This window comes from Neoarius graeffei, chromosome 17, assembly GCF_027579695.1.
Source record: "Neoarius graeffei isolate fNeoGra1 chromosome 17, fNeoGra1.pri, whole genome shotgun sequence".
NCBI lineage: Eukaryota > Metazoa > Chordata > Actinopteri > Siluriformes > Ariidae > Neoarius > Neoarius graeffei.
The window spans coordinates 46,125,865-46,146,830 of NC_083585.1; the positions used below are offsets into that span (position 1 = coordinate 46,125,865).

The following is a 20,966-nucleotide window of genomic DNA, read 5'->3' on the forward strand; positions in this document are numbered from 1 at the left end:
AATGTTTAAACTGAGAAAATGTATCATTTAAAGAGAAAAATTAGGTGATTTTAAATTTCATGACAACAACACATCTCAAAAAAGTTGGGACAAGGCCATGTTTACCACTGTGAGACATCCCCTTTTCTCTTTACAACAGTCTGTAAACGTCTGGGGACTGAGGAGATAAGTTGCTCAAGTTTAGGGATAGGAATGTTAACCCATTCTTGTCTAATGTAGGATTCTAGTTGCTCAACTGTCTTAGGTCTTTCTTGTCGTATCTTCCGTTTTATGATGTGCCAAATGTTTTCTATGGGTGAAAGATCTGGACTGCAGGCTGGCCAGTTCAGTACCCGGACCCTTCTTCTACACAGCCATGATGCTGTAATTGATGCAGTATGTGGTTTGGCATTGTCATGTTGGAAAATGCAAGGTCTTCCCTGAAAGAGACGTCGTCTGGATGGGAGTATATGTTGCTCTAGAACCTGGATATACCTTTCAGCATTGATGGTGTCTTTCCAGATGTGTAAGCTGCCCATGCCACATGCACTAATGCAACCCCATACCATCAGAGATGCAGGCTTCTGAACTGAGTGCTGATAACAACTTGGGTCGTCCTTCTCCTCTTTAGTCCGAATGACACAGCGTCCCTGATTTCCATAAAACTTCAAATTTTGATTCGTCTGACCACGGAGCAGTTTTCCACTTTGCCACAGTCCATTTTAAATGAGCCTTGGCCCAGAGAAGATGTCTGCGCTTCTGGATCATGTTTCGATACGGCTTCTTCTTTGAACTATAGAGTTTTAGCTGGCAACGGCGGATGGCACGGTGAATTGTGTTCACAGATAATGTTCTCTGGAAATATTCCTGAGCCCATTTTGTGATTTCCAATACAGAAGCATGCCTGTATATGATGCAGTGCCGTCTAAGGGCCTGAAGATCACGGGCACCCAGTATGGTTTTCCAGCCTTGACCCTTACACACAGAGATTCTTCCAGATTCTCTGAATCTTTTGATGATATTATGCACTGGATATGATGATTTGCTCAAACTCTTTGCAATTTTACACTGTCGAACTCCTTTCTGATATTGCTCCACTATTTGTCGGCGCAGAATTAGGGGGATTGGTGGTCCTCTTCCCATCTTTACTTCTGAGAGCCGCTGCCACTCCAAGATGCTCTTTTTATACCCAGTCATGTTAATGACCTATTGCCAATTGACCTAATGAGTTGCAATTTGGTCCTCCAGCTGTTCCTTTTTTGTACCTTTAACTTTTCCAGCCTCTTATGGAGCACTTGCATGTGACGTCACAGCCGATCCAGATTGTGACAGACGCCATCGTGTTGGTCAAACGCCATATTCCGCCTTCTACTTCTGCTTTTACTTCTACCTTTTCTTCTGGAAAACCCTACTATATACAATTCTACTACAACGGCTGCGGCTACAAGCTCTCCCCACCTGTGCACGTTTTTTATGTTTTTTGTGTGTATTTTTGCATGTTGTTCGTCTGTACCGGACTTCAATATCAGGGTTAGATCTTAAGGTTTTTCTGCACTAGCCAGCTGGGCTAGTGGCTTGCAAATTGCACTAGCCCGCAGAGTGTTGCACTAGCCCGCTATTTTAAGCCCAATTCCTGTGACAATTGAAAGAATTTTAAATACTAAACAATGAACAAGTTGAAACAACAGAAGCTCCCAATTCAGTGTAACAAAACCAGTACTTTATTCAATCCATTATGGTTCTCATATGTGACTGTGTTTCAAACCATAATTGTCACTTTGAAGTATAAAAGAGGTAGTCATTGCAGGGTTAGATCTTAAGGTTTTTCTGCACTAAATTCTGTTCCATTCCTGCAAATTAATGAAATTACAAGTGAGCAAACATTGTGAATGCACTCTTCAAAATACAAAATGATAAACTACTGATAACAATACATTTGCTTTAAATTGTATGTTATGGCATTAATGCCTTGCCATACAAGCATAATGTGACATGTATTTCAATTCTAAAAACTGACTGATTTGGAGTCATCTTGAATTTTCATACTCACAAGGTTATGCTTCATTCACTCAGAATCACTGGCCATATGGATAGGCCAGTTAAAAACTATGCTGTCTTGCAAATTCAGTGCAAATCTCCTCTTACTCACATCTCAAAACTTTTCAAACATGGCTGACATCAGCCCCCACTGCCCTACCACCTACTCTTACAGAATATTAAATGTGCTGAATGGTGGTGCCACCTTGTGGTAGGTCTGGCAAATTAGGCACTCATCATGGTACACAGTTACAACCTGTGTCAATGAACTGTGACAGTAATGTTCAGCAACAATGCATTACACCATGTACAATAAATAGAATGAGCTAAAAGATTTTGTATCAGATTTTGCGTGATTCAAGATGGCCACACCCATGTCAAGTTATTGCACTAGCCAACACGGGCTAGTAGCAGAGATTTTGCACTAGACACGGGCTAGCGGGCTAGTGTTAAGATCTAACCCTGAATATCCACTACAACCGTATGGACTTACTGGACATTGGTTTCCAGCAGAAAATGACGGTTTGTAGCGATTTCCATCGCATGCACAACATTCCGGGCGAGACCAGCAGGGTCTCCGTGGATTGTTATCGGAAGCAAAGTGAAGGAGGCGGCGCCGGGAGCGGAAGCAAAAGCGAGACTACAGGCAGAGCCGGCCTGTTGACTAAGCTCAGAAAACAGCTACTCAAACCTCCACTGCCAAGCCTCTACCTCTCCAACGCCAGATCCATGTAAACAAGACGGACGATTTGGAATTACCTTATTCTATTCTATAATCGGCTGGTCAGTGCTATACTCAATACTTAAGTGACTTACCCATCCAATGAGGATTGTTATTTTCTTGTTTACAAGATGCCACATCTGAGTCGCTGACAAATCCTGAATTTCTGTAAAGATAACTGTCCAGAGATTTATAAGCACGCAGTGCTTCACCACTGAACAGCGAGGGAAAGTGAATGAGGTAATCATACACGTCCAGGTATTCCACTGGCAGTTCAAAATCCGGTCGTGAAAACTCCGTCCGGAAAGCCATAAGGGTCACTAATCTGTAGATCGTTTATTTTAGACATATATCTAGTTATCTGTTCATTAGAAAAATGAGCCGTGTAGTCCGTCGGTTGAAATTGATCCATTCTGTACACGAGTGCAGCAGTATTCAGCGGTGTTTTTGACCGACAAGATGGGGGTTGTGTACTTTCCGGTCACGTGACTGCAAGATCTCTATTGCCCCTGTCCCAACTTTTTTGAGATGTGTTGCTGTCATGAAATGTCAATTGAGCCAATATTTGGCATGAAATTTCAAAATGCCTCACTTTCAACATTTGATATGTTGTCTATGTTCTACTGTGAATACAATATCAGTTTTTGAGATTTGTAAATTATTGCATTCCGTTTTTATTTACAATTTGTACTTTGTCCCAACTTTTTTAGAATTGGGGTTGTATATTTCTGCATAAATAAGACCTAAAACAGCATCAGATTTTCACACAAGTCCTAAAAGTAGATAAAGAGAACCCAGTTAAACAAATGACACAAAAATATTATACTTGGTCATTTATTTATTGAGGAAAATGATCCAATATTACCTATTACAGCTTATTAATGGGCGCTGTGTGAGACAGCTGCCTCTCCAGTAGCTCTGTAGTTTTTAGCTCTTTAAACTTCTTTTTTCCACCTTTTTTACTTTCTGCTCTTCTTACGAAGACATAGTGTGTTTTACTATATAACATGGATATTTTTAACTTTAACACACAACCAGGAGCCAGTTTTTTTGCTTGTGCGAGAGAGGAGCTGCTGGCCCTGAAAACAATGGGACGAGCCGGGATACGACACCCCATCCCGACGGAGCTGAGGAGGAAACCCAGGGGCTGCAAAACTGGGGCTAAGCTAAATGCTAGGCTAGCGGACAACCAGCGGCACTACAAACTATCCATTCCCTCCGTTATCATGGGGAATGTGAACTTGCTGCTGAATAAAGTCGATGAGCTATCCGCACTGAACAACCAGCGGATTTACCGGGAGAGCAGCTTATTTATCTTTACAGAGACATGGCTAACACACCTTGTACCGGATGCTAACATGGACCACTGGATTCACTGCTGTGAGAGCCGACAGAGACACGAACACATGCGGGAAAAGCAAAGGTGGAGGACTCATCATTTGTTAACAATCGCTGGTGTAACCCAGGACATATCTCCGTAAAGACAGTTTTATGTTGCCCGGACTTGGAGCTGCTAGCTGTTAGCCTGCGGCCATATTATCTGCCGAGGGAGTTCAGTCACGTGATCACCATCTGTGTTTACATCCCTCCGAGGGCAGACGCAGCCGCTGCATGTGAGAGGATTCACTCTGTCACAGCAAGGCTGCAGACACAGCACCCTGAGGCATTTATGATCATTTCTGGGGACTTTAATCATGCTACTTTGGATTCTACTTTGGTTGCTTTTTACCAGGCTGTGGATTGTCCAACAAGGAACAACAGGACAACTGACTTGCTGTATGCTAATGTGAGGGATGCATACAGAGCCACACTCCTCCCCCCACTAGGGAAGTCTGACCACAACCTGGTTCTTCTACAGCCGAAGTACACCCCCCCCCCGGTTCAAAGGCAGCCTGCAACAACTAGCTCCATCAGGAGGTGGTCCCCTGAAATGGAAGATGCCCTCAGGGACTGTTATGACATCACGGACTGGGATGTGCTGCTTAGCCCACACCGTGAGGACATAGAGGGGCTGACACACTGGCTGACAGATTACCTTAACTTCTGTGCAGACGTGGTCTCCCCCACTAAAACTGTATGGTGTTACCCTAATAACAAGCCATGGGTAACACAGGAAGTCAAAGCTGTCCTCAACAGGAAGAAGGCTGCCTTCAGGAGCAGGGATAGGGAGGCAATGAAAGCAGCACAGCAGGAGGTAAAATGCTGCATGAGGGAAGCTAAGGACAGCTACAGGAGGAAGGTGGAGCAGAAGCTGAAGGAGAATAGCATGAGGGAGGTCTGGGAAGGTGTGAAAACTATCACAGGCCACAATACAAAGATCAGAGTCATTGAGGGGACAGTGGAGAGGGCGAATGAGTTGAATGACTTTTTCAATCGGTTCAACCAGCCCATGTCCCCCCCACTCTCTCCCTCACTGCAGCCACCTCTTCTTCTTCCCTCAACACACCTCCCCCCAGTCATCACAGCAGCCTCCTCCTCCCCCACTTCAACACAGACTCCTCCATGCATTACTGCAGACCAGGTCAGAGGTCAACTGAGGAAGCTTCACCCCAGGAAAGCAGCAGGCCTGGACAAGGTGTGTCCCCGACTACTGAAGACCTGTGCTGCTGAACTGGGTGAACCACTCCAACGCATCTTCAACCTTAGCCTGCAGCTGGGGAGAGTGCCCACCCACTGGAAGACATCATGTATCGTTCCAGTCCCCAAAAAGAATATTGCCCAGCGAGCTGAACGACTTCCGACCGGTGGCACTCACTTCACATCTGATGAAGACATTGGAGTGGCTCTTCCTCAGCCTCCTCAGACCCCAGGTACAACATGCCCAGGACTGTCTGCAGTTTACATACCAGGCAGGTGTTGGTGTGAAAGACGCCATCCTCTACCTGCTACACCAAGCCCACTCGCATCTGGATAAGGGAAATAGCACAGTGAGGATCCTCTTCTTGGACTTCTCGAGTGCCTTCAACACCATCCAGCCCCTGTTGCTTCAGGACAAACTGAACAGGATGCGAGTGGACCCCTGCCTGGTCACTCGGATCTCCAGCTACCTCACTGACAGGCCGCAGTACGTCAGGCTGAAGGACATCACGTCTGACACTGTGATTAGCAGCACCAGAGCAACCCAGGGCACGGTGCTGGCCCCTCTTCTCTTCACCCTGTACACCGCAGACTTCTGCTACAATTCAGAGCTGTGTCACATTCAGAAGTTTGCCGATGACACAGCCATCATTGGGTGTATCAGTGATGACAGAGAGGAGGAGTATAGGAGCCTGGTGAGGGACTTTGCTGTGTGGTGCAACAGGAACCATCTGCAGCTCAACACCTTGAAGACCAAGGAGCTGGTCATTGACTTTGGGAGGTCCAGACCAAGGTCATGACCAGTTCTGATCGACGGAGTTGAGGTGGAGGCTGTGGATTCCTACAAGTACCTCGGGCTGTGGCTGGACAGCAAGCTGGACTGGACTTGCAACACCAAACACTTATACAGGAAAGGACAGAGCAGACTATACTTCCTTAGGAGGCTGCGGTCCTTTAACATCTGCAGGAAACTCCTGTGGATGTTCTATCAGTCTGTGGTCGCCAGTGTCCTGTTTTACACCGTGGTGTGCTGGGGGGGCAGCACATCCAAGAAGGACACATCCAGGCTGGACAAACTGATCAGGTGGGCCGGCTCTGTGGTCAGCATGAAGCTGGACTCTCTGGTGACGGTGGAAGAGAAGAGGTCTATGGACAAACTATTGAACATCATGGATGATGCCAGTCACCCTCTGCAGACCGTCATCAGCAACCAGACAAGCCTGTTCAGTGACAGAATGCTCCTTCCCAAGTGCAGGATGAACAGACTCAAAAACTCCTTTGTCCCTCACGCCATCAGACTGTACAACTCCTCTCTGGGGGGAGGAGGGGTAACAGGAGGACAGAGGATGGTAAGGAGCAGTAGCCTAGCCTAACAATAAGCAATACTGGACAATATGCAATCTAAAATGTAATATCTCTCCTACCGCCCCCCCCCACCTTTTTCCCCCTCCTTCCCCCTCTTCCCCATATCTTATCTCATTATCTCTAGCCACTTTATCCTGTTCTACAGGGTCGCAGGCAAGCTGGAGCCTATCCCAGCTGACTACGGGCGAAAGGCTGGGTACACCCTGGACAAGTCGCCAGGTCATCACAGGGCCGACACATAGACACAGACAACCATTCACACGCACATTCACACCTACAGTCAATTTAGAGTCACCAGTTAACCTAACCTGCATGTCTTTGGACTGTGGGGGAAACCGGAGCACCCGGAGGAAACCCACGCGGACACGGGGAGAACATGCAAACTCCGCACAGAAAGGCCCTCGCCGGCCACGGGGCTCGAACCCAGGACCTTCTTGCTGTGAGGCGACAGCGCTAACCACTACGCCACCGTGCCGCCCCCCCCATATCTTATTCTTTTTATATTTGTAGTATATGTAAATACTTAATTTATTTTAATTTATCTAGAACTTTTCTCTATTTCTTTTCTCTGTTTATCTGTAATGATGCTGCTGGAATCTTAATTTCCCTGAGGGAACCCTGCCAAAGGGATCAATAAAGTTTTATCTAATCTAATCTGTGAGTGGCAAAAGTATGTGAACCTCTAGGTTAATTTGAAGGTGAAATTAGAGTCAGGTGTTTTCAATCAATGGGATGACAATCAGGTGTGAGTGGGCACCCTGTTTTATTGAAAGAACAGGGATCTATCAAAGTCTGATCTTCACAACACATGTTTGTGGAAGTGTATCATGGCACGAAAAAAGGAGATTTCTGAGGACCTCAGAAAAAGGCTGGAAAAGGTTACAAAACCAACTCTAAAGAGTTTGGACTCCACCAATCCACAGTTGGACAGATTGTGTACAAATGGAGGAAATTCAAGACCATTGTTACCCTCCCCAGGAGTGGTTGACCAACAAAGATCACTCCAAGAGCAAGGCGTGTAATAGTCGGCAAGGTCACAAAGGACCCCAGGGTAACTTCTAAGCAACTGAAGGCCTCTCTCACATTGGCTAATGTTAATGTTCACGAGTCCACCATCAGGAAAACACTGAACAACAATGGTGTGCATGACAGGGTTGCAAGGAGAAAGCCACTGCTCTCCAAAAAGAACATTGCTGCTTGTCTGTAGTTTGCTGAAGATCACATGGACAAGCCAGAAGGCTATTGGAAAAATGTTTTGTGGACGGATGAGACCAAAATAGAACTTTTTAATTTAAATGAGAAGTGTTATGTTCGGAGAAAGGAAAACACTGCATTCCAGCATAAGAACCTTATCCCATCTGTGAAACATGGTGGTGGTGGTGGTGGTAGTATCATGGTTTGGGCCTGTTTTGCTGCATCTAGGCCAGGACAGCTTGCCATCATTGATGGAACAATGAATTCTGAATTATACCAGCGAATTCTAAAGGAAAATGTCAGGACATCTGTCCATGAACTGACTCTCAAGACAAGGTGGGTCATGCAGCAAGACAACGACCCTAAGCGCACAAGTCACTCTACCAAAGAATGGTTAAAGAAGAATAAAGTTAATGTTTTGGAATGGCCAAGTCAAAGTCCTGACCTTAATCCAATCGAAATGTTGTGGAAGGACCGGAAGCGAGCAGTTCATGTGAGGAAACCCACCAACATCCCAGAGTTGAAGCTGTTCTGTACGGAGGAACGGGCTAAAATTCCTCCAAGCTGGTGTGCAGGACTGATCAATAGTTACCGGAAATGTTTAGTTGCAGTTATTGCTGCACAAGGGGGTCACACCAGATACTGAAAGCAAAGGTTCACATACTTTTACCACTCACAGATTTGTAATATTGGATCACTTTCCTCAATAAATAAATGACCAAGAAAGGCCCTCGCCAGCCACTGGGCTCAAACCCAGAACCTTCTTGCTGTGAGGCGACAGTGCTAACCATTATACCACCGTGCCGCCCTAAACAATAATCCATTACAAGAAATGTTTAAAAAGTAACTAACACCTGTGTTGAACAATGGTTACTCCATCCAAAAAATAATATTTTTGCCTCGTTTGTTTAACTGGGTTCTCTTTATCTACTTTTAGGACTTGTGTGAAAATCTGATGATATTTTAGGTCATATTATGCAGAAATATAGAAAATTCTAAAGGGTTCACAAACTTTCAAGTACCACTGTATTTTAAACAGGGATGGAGTAACCATTGTTCAACACAGGTGTTAGTTACTTTTTGAACATTACTTGTAATGGATTATTGTTTAGGGCGGCACGGTGGTGTAATGGTTAGCACTGTTGCCTCACAGCAAGAAGGTTCTGGGTTTGAGCCCAGTGGCTGGCGAGGGCCTTTCTGTGTGGAGTTTGCATGTTCTCCCCGTGTTTGCGTGGGTTTCCTCTGGGTTCTCCGGTTTCCCCCACAGTCCAAAGACATGCAGGTTAGGATAATTAGTGGCTCTAAATTGACCATAGGTGTGAATGTGAGTGTGAATGGTTGTGTGTCTCTGTGTCAGCCCTGCGATGACCTGGCAACTTGTCCCGGATGTACCCCGCCTCTCGCCCATTGTCAGCTGGGATAGGCTCCAGCTTGCCTGTGACCCTGTAGGACAGGATAAGCAGCTACAGATGATGGATGGATGGATTATTGTTTATCTTTATTAACTAATGTAAAGTTTATCTAATGCAGCAAATAATATTTCTTAATGCTAAGTGTAACCCATGGTTTATATCTATTAGAGAAATTGACCCAACCGTGTAGGTTCATGGTGGAAATGTGATGTCTAGTACTAATCCTCTTTTACAGCATAGAACCAACTTCACCTGTATCGAGCTGTGTGTCAATGAAAAGTAACTGTTCAATGGACCGTCCAATAAAGTTTCAGGAAGAATCACGCATTCCCAGGTAAGATGAGATGTTCCATAGCCTACACTGATTTGCATGTAATCTGCATCGTCTCTGAATGAATTCTATCTTGCATACAGCACCTAGTTCAAGTAAAACTTCAAGTTGTTCTAGAAGAGACTGACTTGAATCCATTTTGATGAAATTTAAACATACTGAACTGATTGCTATACTTTTATATGTCTTCCTTGTTAGCCATCTTATCCCCATAGCTGTACTAAGCATACAGTATCTCGGTCAAGAATGAGTCTACTTTTGGAAAAAAAAAATCCTCTGATTTATAGGCATTTCCGTAATCAACCAGCCATTGATCATCTTCCTCCTGGAACAATGTTTAAATGATTAAAACATTAAGCCATTACAGAATTCTGAGGTGTTGCTTTGATGATGGTGCTGGAGTGCTCTCAGACAAGTCAGTCCAAAATCTCCCATAAGTGTTCAAATGGTTGCGATCTTGTGATTAGTTTGACATAGGTGTTACCTCATTCAGCAAATTATATTAACGTTTAGTGTAACCCACTGTTCATGTTTATTAGAGAAATGGAGCTAATTGTGTACTTTCATGATGGAAATATCAAGTCTATGTCAGGATTTCAGGCGACAGACGGATGTAAAAGCAACAGAGCGTTTATTAAAGACAAAGTTGGCAGACAAATTCAAATTGTAATGCGAAGGCAGAGTCAACAAACAGTCAATGGCCAGTCCAAACTGGTCAGTGATTAAGCTGTGACCAGGAAAAGGTTTGAGTGATAATCAGTATTCCGGAGTCCGTGGTGGCCTTTTTGACAGCACCAACGGTGTAGGTTCATGGTGTAAATGTGATGTCTCATATTAATCCTCTTTTACAGTGTAGAACCAACTTCACCTGTATCGAGCTGCGTGTCAATGAAAAGTAACTATTCAATGGACCCTCCACTGAAGTTTCAGGAAGAATCAAGCATTCCCAGGTAAGATGAAGAGATGTTCCATAAGGGTTATTTTCAGAGCCTACACTGATGTCCATTCGTAGAATATGATCAAGTGTCGCGTGACATTTTTGTTCCTGATCGGCTGCATGAACCTACAGCAGAGAATATCTCTGACTACAGCACTGGGCTCGTTTCAGTGAACCCACAGCCTGTGTGTGTTTTTTGCATGAACACTAGTGGTGTTACACTTGGTTTAAAAAAATAATCATTTATAAATAATCCTCTTTAAAATGTTTAAGTGCAGATAAGATGATGATGCCCAAATATGAAAACTTGTATTCATTTTCCTTTTACATTTGGAGAAAAAAGTAGGTGGGGTAAACTCTGCTAGCCCATTTATACGTGCTAGCAGATAAGTGCTTACAGTGGTGCTTGAAAGTTTGTGAACCCTTTAGAATTTTCTATATTTCTGCATAAATATGACCGAAAACATCATCAGATTTTCATACAAGTCCTAAAAGTAGATAAAGAGAACCCAGTTAAACAAATGAGACAAAAATATTATACTTGGTCATTTATTTAGTAAGGAAAATGATCCAATATTACATATCTGTAAGTGGCAAAAGTATGTGAACCTCTAGGATTAGCAGTTCATTTGAAGGTGAAATTAGAGTCAGGTGTTTTCAATCAATGGGATGACAATCAGGTGTGAGTGGGCACCCTGTTTTATTGAAAGAACAGGGATCTATCAAAGTCTGACCTTCACAACACATGTTTGTGGAAGTGTATCATAGCATGAACAAAGGAGATTTCTGAGGACCTCAGAAAAAGCGTTATTGATGCTCATCAGGCTGGAAAAGGTTACAAAACCATCTCTAAAGAGTTTGGACTCCACCAATCCAGAGTCAGACATATTGTGCACAAATGGAGGAAATTCAAGACCATTGTTACCCTCCCTAGAAGTGGCTAACCAACAAAGATCACTCCAAGAGCAAGGCGTGTAATAGTTGGCGAGATCACAAAGAACCCCAGGGTAACTTCTAAGCAACTGAAGGTCTCTCTCACATTGGCTAATGTTAATGTTCACGAGTCCACCATCAGGAGAACACTGAACAACAATGGTGTGCGTGGCAGGGTTGCAAGGAGAAAGCCACTGATCTCCAAAAAGAACATTGCTGCTCATCTGCAGTTTGCCAAAGGTCACATGGACAAGCGAGAAAGCTATTGGAAAAATGTTTTGTGGACGGATGAGACCAAAATAGAACTTTTTGGTTTAAATGAGAAGCGTTATATTTGGAGAAAGGAAAACGCTCCGTTCCAGCAAAAAAGCCTTATGCCATCTGTGAAACATGGTGGTGGTAGTATCATGGTTTGGGCCTGTTTTGCTGCATCTGGGCCAGGACGGCTTGCCATTATTGATGGAACAATGAATTCTGAATTATACCAGCGAATTCTAAAGGAAAATCTCAGGACATCTGTCCATGAACTGAATCTCAAGAGAAGGTGGGTCATGCAGCAAGACAACGACCCTAATCACACAAGTCGTTCTACCAAAGAATGGTTAAAGAAGAATAAAGTTAATGTTTTGGAATGGCCAAGTCAAAGTCCTGGCCTTAATCCAATCGAAATGTTGTGGAAGGACCTGAAGTGAGCAGTTCATGTGAGGAAACCCACCAACATCCCAGAGTTGAAGCTGTTCTGTATGGAGGAATGGGCTAAAATTCCTCCAAGCCAGTGTGCAGAACTGATCAACAGTTACCGGAAACGTTTAGTTGCAGTTATTGCTGCACAAGGGGTCACACCAGATACTGAAAGCAAAGGTTCACATACTTTTGCCACTTACAGATATGTAATATTGGATCATTTTCCTCAATAAATAAGTGACCAAGTATAATATTTTTCGTGTCATTTGTTTAACTGGGTTCTCTTTATCTACTTTTAGGACTTGTGTGCAAATCTGATGATGTTTTAGGTCATATTTCTGCAAAAATATAGAAAATTCTAAAGGGTTCACAAACTTTCAAGCACCACTGTATATGCACTTCTAAAAGGTTTGACTAGCAGTGTAAAGTGTATTGCAAGTGCATAATGTTCACATTGCTTATTTCCTTTTAAGCTTATCAGTTCTCATGAAGGACAGTTCAGGAGTAATCAGAGGAAGAACACAGAGAACATAGGCGTGGAACATACAGTGGTGCTTGGAAGTTTGCGAACCCTTTAGAATTTTCTATATTGCTGCAAAATATGATCTAAAACATCAATATTTTCACACAAGTCCTAAAAGTAGATAAAGAGAACCCAGTTAAACAAATGAGGCAAAAATATTATACTTGGTCATTTATTTATTGAGGAAAGTGATCCAATATTACAAATCTGTGAGTGGTAAAAGTATGTGAACCTTTGCTTTCAGTGTCTGGTGTGACCCCCTTGTGCAGCAATAACTGCAACTAAACGTTTCCGGTAACTGTTCATCAGTCCTGCTTGGAGGAATTTTAGCCCATTCCTCTGTACAGAACAGCTTCAACTCTGGGATGTTGGTGGGTTTCCTTACATGAACTGCTCGCTTCCGGTCCTTCCACACCATTTTGATTGGATTAAGGTCAGGACTTTGACTTGGCCATTCCAAAACATTAACTTTATTCTTCTTTAACCATTCTTTGATAGAACGACTTGTGTGATTCGGGTCGTTGTCTTGCTGCATGACCCACCTTGTCTTGAGATTCAGTTCATAGACAGATGTCCTGACATTTTCCTTTAGAATTCGCTGGTATAATTCAGAATTCATTGTTCCATCAATGACGGCAAGCTGTCCTCGCCCAGATGCAGCAAAACAGGCCCATACCATGATACTAGCACCACCATGTTTCACAGATGGGATAAGGTTCTTATGCTGGAATGCAGTGTTTTTCCTTTCTCCAAACATAATGCTTCTCATTTCCACCAAAAAGTTCTATTTTGGTCTCATCCATCCACAAAACATTTTTCCAGTAGCCTTCTGGCTTGTCCACATGATCTTCAGCAAACTGCAGACGAGCAGCAACGTTCTTTTTGGAGAGCAGTGGCTTTCTCCTTGCAACCCTGCCATGCACACTATTGTTGTTCAGTGTTCTCCTGATGGTGGACTTATGAACATTTAACATTAGCCAATGTGAGAGAGGCCTTCAGTTGCTTAGAAGTTACCCTGGGGTCCTTTGTGACCTTGCCGACTATTACACGCCTTGCTCTTGGAGTGATCTTTGTTGGTCGACCACTCCTGGGGAGGGTAACAATGGTCTTGAATTTCCTTCATTTGTCCACAATCTGTCTAACTCTGGACTGGTGGAGTCCAAACTCTTTCGAGATGGGTTTGTAACCTTTTCCAGCCTAATGAGCATCAACAACGCTTTTTCTGAGGTCCTCAGAAATCTCCTTTGTTCGTGCCATGATACACTTCCACAAACATGTGTTGTGAAGATCAGACTTTGATAGATCCCTGTTCTTTCAATAAAACAGGGTGCCCACTCACACCTGATTGTCATCCCATTGATTGAAAACAACTGACTCTAATTTCACCTTCAAATGAACTGCTAATCCTACAACAGATATGTAGTATTGGATCATTTTCCTCAATAAATAAATGACAAGTATAATATTTTTGCCTCATTTGTTTAACTGGGTTCTCTTTATCTATTTTAGGACTTGTGTGAAAATCTGATGATGTGTTAGGTCATATTTACGCAGAAATATAGAAAACTTTCAAGCACCACTGTATTTTAAAACAGGGATGGAGTAACCATTGTTCAACACAGGTGTTAGTTACTTTTTTTAACATTACAAGTAATGTATTATTGTTTATCTTTATTAACTAATATAAAGTTTATCTAATGCAGCAAATATTTCTTCATGCTAAGTGTAACCCATGGTTCATATCTATTAGAGAAACTGAGCCAAGTATGTAGGTTCATGGTGGAAATGTGATGTCTAGTATTAATCCTCTTTTACAGTGGAGAACCAACTTCACCTGTATCGAGCTGTGTGTCAATGAAAAGTAACTATTCAATGGACCCTCCACTGAAGTTTCAGGAAGAATCAAGCATTCCCAGGTAAGATGAGGAGACATTCCATGAGGGTTATTTTCATAGCCTACACTGATTTGCATGTAATCTGCATCGTGTCTGAATGAATCCTGTCTTGCATACAGCACCTAGTTCAAGTAAAACTTCAAGTTGTTCTAGAAGAGACTGACTTGAATCCATTTTGATGAAATTTAAACATACTGAACTGATTGCTGTAATTGTATATGTCTTCCTAGTTAGCCATCTTATCCCCATAGCTGTACAAAACATACTATACCTAGCTCGAGAATGAACCTACTTTTGGAAAAAAAAAATCCTCTGATTTATAGGCATTTCCGTAATCAACCAGCCATTGATCATCTTCCTCCTGGCACAATGTTTAAATGATTAAAACATTAAGCCATTACAGAATCCCCCCCCCCCCCCCAACATTGAGGGAACAGCTTTCTTTAAAAAAAAAAGGTGTGATATTAAGTTGTTACAGGCAGTACAGTATCCATGTTCCTGCTGAGACATGCATGTCCCTGGCATAAATAAAGTTTTAAAAGCTGCGAAGTATTGCTGATATTCCCAAATATCTACTGACAGTACTTTTATTTTTAAATGATATTTACTTATTGATGCAGTGAAGTAATGTCTGTCTGTCTGTCTGTCTATCTATCTATTGAGAGGAGATGGATAGATAGATGGATAGATATGAGACTAATTATAAATGTAGCTATTCATTTTTTTTCTTTAGTTTGTTTTTTTCCCCAAGTACAAATACAAACACACAGGGTACTGATATGTGGTATATGTCTAAGGCACAACAGGAAAAAATAATTCAAAAATTGAAATACCTAAGGCCCTGTGATGACCTGGCGACTTGTCCAGGGTGTACCCCGCCTTTCGCCCGTAGTCAGCTGGGATAGGCTCCAGCTTGCCTGCGACCCTGTAGAAGGATAAAGTGGCTAGAGATAATGAGATGAGATGAGACATTGTTTTATGAAAATAACAACACACAGAACCCCCACCCATACATATAGTGTGCATGACACATGCTATGTCTGTGGACATTTACCATATAAAAGAAAGAAAGAAGGGCGGCACAGTGGTGTAGTCATTAGCGCTGTCGCCTCACAGCAAGACTGTTTCTACTACTGTTGTTGACCTGGCCTTATCTGATCATTTTTGTGTTTTCTCTGATGTTTCTATGTCTCCTCACATTCAGAACAGCTCAATGACTATGGGTAGGAGAGTCATAAACGACAACACGTGTTCTCTTTGAGCAAGCTCTCTCTTGGATCTCAACCAAAATGTCAGACTCTGTAGATGATTTACTGGAAATTTTTAATTTAAGTATGACCCAAATTATGGATGATATTGCTCCATTCAAAATCAAAAGAGTCAATGATAAGCAGAAAGCACCATGGAAGCAATACCCAGCTGTTAAACTGTTAAAGAGAGAATGTAGAAAGACTGAAAGAAAATGGCACAAAACTAAACTTCACATCCATTATCAAATCCATAAAGAGATGCTTTGTAAATATAATTATGAAATTCGTAAAGCAAGACAGTCTTTCTATTGAAAATAGAAAAGACAGTCTTTCTACTATTGAAAATAGCACACGGGCATTGTTCATATTCCTGTTGATGATGTTGGAGAACCAACATCATCAACAGGAATATGAACAATGCCCGTGTGCTATTTTCAATAGTAGAGAAGCTAACAAATCCCCCACCACAATTAGCACCTGAACTTCTCTCAGTTAATAAATGCAATGAGTTTGCATCCTTCTTTAAAGGTAAAATTGATAAAATATGACATAATATTGCTCATAATATATCTCAGTTGCAAATAATTGAAAAACTGCAATCACCAGTGACACAGACAGATAACTTCAACACAATGTCAGAATTTTGTTTAATTGATTGAGACTCTTGAAAAAACTGTACAAAATCTCAGTTCCTCAACATCTGAATTGGACATTCTGCCCACCAACTTTTTTAAGTCTGTTCTACATCTTATAATTACAGATGTGCTTCAAATCATAAATATATCCTTAGAGACTGGCATTGTTCCTGTGTCCTTGAAAAAAGCCGTTGTAAAGCCCCTACTTAAAAAGAATAATCTGGATGCTTCAGTATTAAATAACTACAGGCCAATATCAAATCTACCATTCATCGGGAAAATCCTTGAAAAAATTGTCTTCAATCAATTAACTGCCTTCTTGATATCAAACAGCTGTTTTTATAACTTTCAATCAGGATTTCGTGCCAATCATAGCACTGAAACAGCGCTGATTAAAGTTATAAATGACATACGTCTTAATACTGATGCAGGCAAAACATCGGTCCTGGTATTACTGGACCTCAGTGCAGCTTTTGATACTGTTGATCACAACATACTGCTATATCGACTTGAACATTGGGTTGGGTTGACTGGTAAAGTTATCAAATGGTTAAAATCATACTTAAAAGATAGAAGCTTCTTTGTTACCATGGGAAATTGTACAACCCTGATTCCAAAAAAGTTGGGACAAAGTACAAATTGTAAATAAAAACGGAATGCAATGATGTGGAAGTTTCAAAATTCCATATTTTATTCAGAATAGAACATAGATGACATATCAAATGTTTAAACTGAGAAAATGTATCATTTAAAGAGAAAAATTAGGTGATTTTAAATTTCATGACAACAACACATCTCAAAAAAGTTGGGACAAGGCCATGTTTACCACTGTGAGACATCCCCTTTTCTCTTTACAACAGTCTGTAAACGTCTGGGGACTGAGGAGACAAGTTGCTCAAGTTTAGGGATAGGAATGTTAACCCATTCTTGTCTAATGTAGGATTCTAGTTGCTCAACTGTCTTCGGTCTTTTTTGTCGTATCTTCCGTTTTTTGATGCGCCAAATGTTTTCTATGGATGAAAGATCTGGACTGCAGGCTGGCCAGTTCAGTATCCGGACCCTTCTTCTACACAGCCATGATGCTGTAATTGATGCAGTATGTGGTTTGGCATTGTCATGTTGGAAAATGCAAGGTCTTCCCTGAAAGAGACGTCGGCCGAATCCCATTTCACCCCTTGGACCAACCCCTTGGCCCTTCCCCTCCATTTTGCGCGTTCACATGAAGGGGTAGGGGTATCCCAATCCCAGTTAACGCGGAGGGGTAGGGGAAGGGGTAGAGCTTCTGTACCCCTCCAAACGGAGATTTTCCTGGAGCTGACTCCGAACGAAGGGGTTTGAGTGATTTCCCACAATGCCATGCGGATTTCAGCGATATTTCATGCGGATTTCAGAAAGATGGCGGTTCCCGCGGCGAAAGATTGTCATAAATGTATTTTCTCCATTATTTGCGTGTTTTAAGTTGTTATCCAGAGGAAACGTGCCGCTTGATTCGCTTTCGAGCTGAGAATGAGCAGCGATTTCTGAAATCCAAGCTGCTGCTAAAAAGCTTTGGGAGTGAGTATTGTTTTCGGTTGCTTGACTGCGTACGTTTTGTTCTGTTATTCTCGCTTTTATTGTTTACATGAGTGTTCTGACACCTCATTCTGTCGGATGTGGTGCACGAAGCGCCAGAGATATCCCATTCAGTGGTGTTAGTTAACAAATCACACCCTGCCAGCAGAGATTTCTGGTTCTGCCTCTGGCTCTGACTGGAGCGGCTGGTCACAGCCAATGACGCATTTGGTCGCGTTTTGCTAACGTAAACGCTGACGGAGGTACGCGATGACATATGCGATCGTTGAAGGGCTATCCCAATACGTAGGGGTTGAATTTCAAGCCCTATCCCTTGTAGCTCAGTTTCAAGGGGAAGGGCCAAGGGGAAGGGGGAGTGGTAGGGGTAGAAATTAGAATTGGGATTGGGCCGTCGTCTGGATGGGAGCATATGTTGCTCTAGAACCTGGATATACCGAATTGATGGTGTCTTTCCAGATGTGTAAGCTGCCCATGCCACACGCGCTAATGCAACCACATACCATCAGAGATGCAGGCTTCTGAACTAAGCACTGATAACAACTTGGGTCGTCCTTCTCCTCTTTAGTCCGAATGACACAGTGTCCCTGATTTCCATAAAGAACTTCAAATTTTGATTCGTCTGACCACAGAACAGTTTTCCACTTTGCCACAGTCCATTTTAAATGAGCCTTGGACCAGAGAAGACGTCTGTGCTTCTGGATCGTGTTTAGATACGGCTTCTTCTTTGAACTATAGAGTTTTAGCTGGCAACGGCGGATGGCACGGTGAATTGTGTTCACAGATAATGTTCTCTGGAAATATTCCTGAGCCCATTTTGTGATTTCCAATACAGAAGCATGCCTGTATGTGATGCAGTGCCGTCTAAGGGCCCGAAGATCAAGGGCACCCAGTATGGTTTTCCGGCCTTGACCCTTACGCACAGAGATTCTTCCAGATTCTCTGAATCTTTTGATGATATTATGCACTGGAGATGATGATATGTTCAAACTCTTTGCAATTTTACACTGTCAAACTCCTTTCTGATATTGCTTCACTATTTGTCGGCGCAGAATTAGGGGGATTGGTGATCCTCTTCTCATCTTTACTTCTGAGAGCCGCTGCCACTCCAAGATGCTCTTTTTATACCCAGTCATGTTAATGACCTATTGCCAATTGACCTAATGAGTTGCAATTTGGTCCTCCAGCTGTTCCTTTTTTGTACCTTTAACGTTTCCAGCCTCTTATTGCCCCGTCCCAACTTTTTTGAGATGTGTTGCTGTCATGAAATTTCAAATGAGCCAATATTTGGCATGAAATTTCAAAATGTCTCACTTTCGACATTTGATATGTTGTCTATGTTCTATTGTGAATACAATATCAGTTTTTGAGATTTGTAAATTATTGCATTCCGTTTTTATTTACAATTTGTACTTTGTCCCAACTTTTTTGGAATTGGGGTTGTATATGTAAATACTTAATTTATTTTAATTTATCTAGAAGGTTTCTCTATTTCTTTTCTCTGTTTATCTGTAATGATGCTGCTGGAATCTTAATTTCCCTGAGGGAACCCTGCCAAAGGGATCAATAAAGTTTTATCTAATCTAATCTGTGAGTGGCAAAAGTATGTGAACCTATAGGTTAATTTGAAGGTGAAATTAGAGTCAGGTGTTTTCAATCAATGGGATGACAATCAGGTGTGAGTGGGCACCCTGTTTTATTGAAAGAACAGGGATCTATCAAAGTCTGATCTTCACAACACATGTTTGTGGAAGTGTATCATGGCACGAACAAAGGAGATTTCTGAGGACCTCAGAAAAAGCGTTGTTGATGCTCATCAGGCTGGAAAAGGTTACAAACCATCTCTAAAGAGTTTGGACTCCACCAAGCCACAGTTGGACAGATTGTGTACAAATGGAGGAAATTCAAGACCATTGTTACCCTCCACAGGAGTGGTTGACCAACAAAGATCACTCCGAGAGCAAGGCGTGTAATAGTCGGCAAGGTCACAAAGGACCCCAGGGTAACTTCTAAGCAACTGAAGGCCTCTCTCACATTGGCTAATGTTAATGTTCACGAGTCCACCATCAGGAAAACACTGAACAACAATGGTGTGCATGACAGGGTTGCAAGGAGAAAGCCACTGCTCTCCAAAAAGAACATTGCTGCTTGTCTGCAGTTTGCTGAAGATTACATGGACAAGCCAGAAGGCTATTGGAAAAATGTTTTGTGGACGGATGAGACCAAAATAGAACTTTTTGATTTAAATGAGAAGCGTTATGTTCGGAGAAAGGAAAACACTGCATTCCAGCATAAGAACCTTATCCCATCTGTGAAACATGGTGGTGGTGGTAGTATCATGGTTTGGGCCTGTTTTGCTGCATCTAGGCCAGGACAGCTTGCCATCATTGATGGAACAATGAATTCTGAATTATACCAGCGAATTCTAAAGGAAAATGTCAGGACATCTGTCCATGAACTGAATCTCAAGACAAGGTGGGTCATGCAGCAAGACAACGACCCTAAGCGCACAAGTCGCTCTACCAAAGAATGGTTAAAGAAGAATAAAGTTAATGTTTTGGAATGGCCAAGTCAAAGTCCTGACCTTAATCCAATCGAAATGTTGTGGAAGGACCGGAAGCGAGCAGTTCATGTGAGGAAACCCACCAACATCCCAGAGTTGAAGCTGTTCTGTACGGAGGAACGGGCTAAAATTCCTTCAAGCCGGTGTGCAGGACTGATCAACAGTTACCGGAAATGTTTAGTTGCAGTTATTGCTGCACAAGGGGGTCACACCAGATACTGAAAGCAAAGGTTCACATACTTTTACCACTCACAGATTTGTAATATTGGATCACTTTCCTCAATAAATAAATGACCAAGTATAATATTTTTGCCTCATTTGTTTAACTGGGTTCTCTTTATCTACTTTTAGGACTTGTGTG

General features: G+C 42.4%; 1 protein-coding gene across 4 annotated transcripts in view; it reads left to right on the top strand.

Moving 5' to 3' along the window:
- LOC132901727 (NLR family CARD domain-containing protein 3-like) overlaps window positions 1-20,966 on the top strand; it is a 74,928-nt gene that overhangs the window by 5,418 nt on the left and 48,544 nt on the right. For 3 of the 4 annotated variants that reach the window (XM_060944304.1, XM_060897668.1, XM_060944305.1), the window contains exons 3-5: window positions 9,521-9,619; window positions 10,468-10,566; window positions 14,511-14,609. In XM_060944304.1, coding sequence (XP_060800287.1) covers window positions 9,521-9,619; window positions 10,468-10,566; window positions 14,511-14,609 — 297 coding nt within the window. Of the gene's footprint in view, window positions 1-5,662; window positions 6,664-9,520; window positions 9,620-10,467; window positions 10,567-14,510; window positions 14,610-20,966 lie in introns of those variants that run through there. The other variant, XM_060897669.1, reaches the window with a different exon arrangement.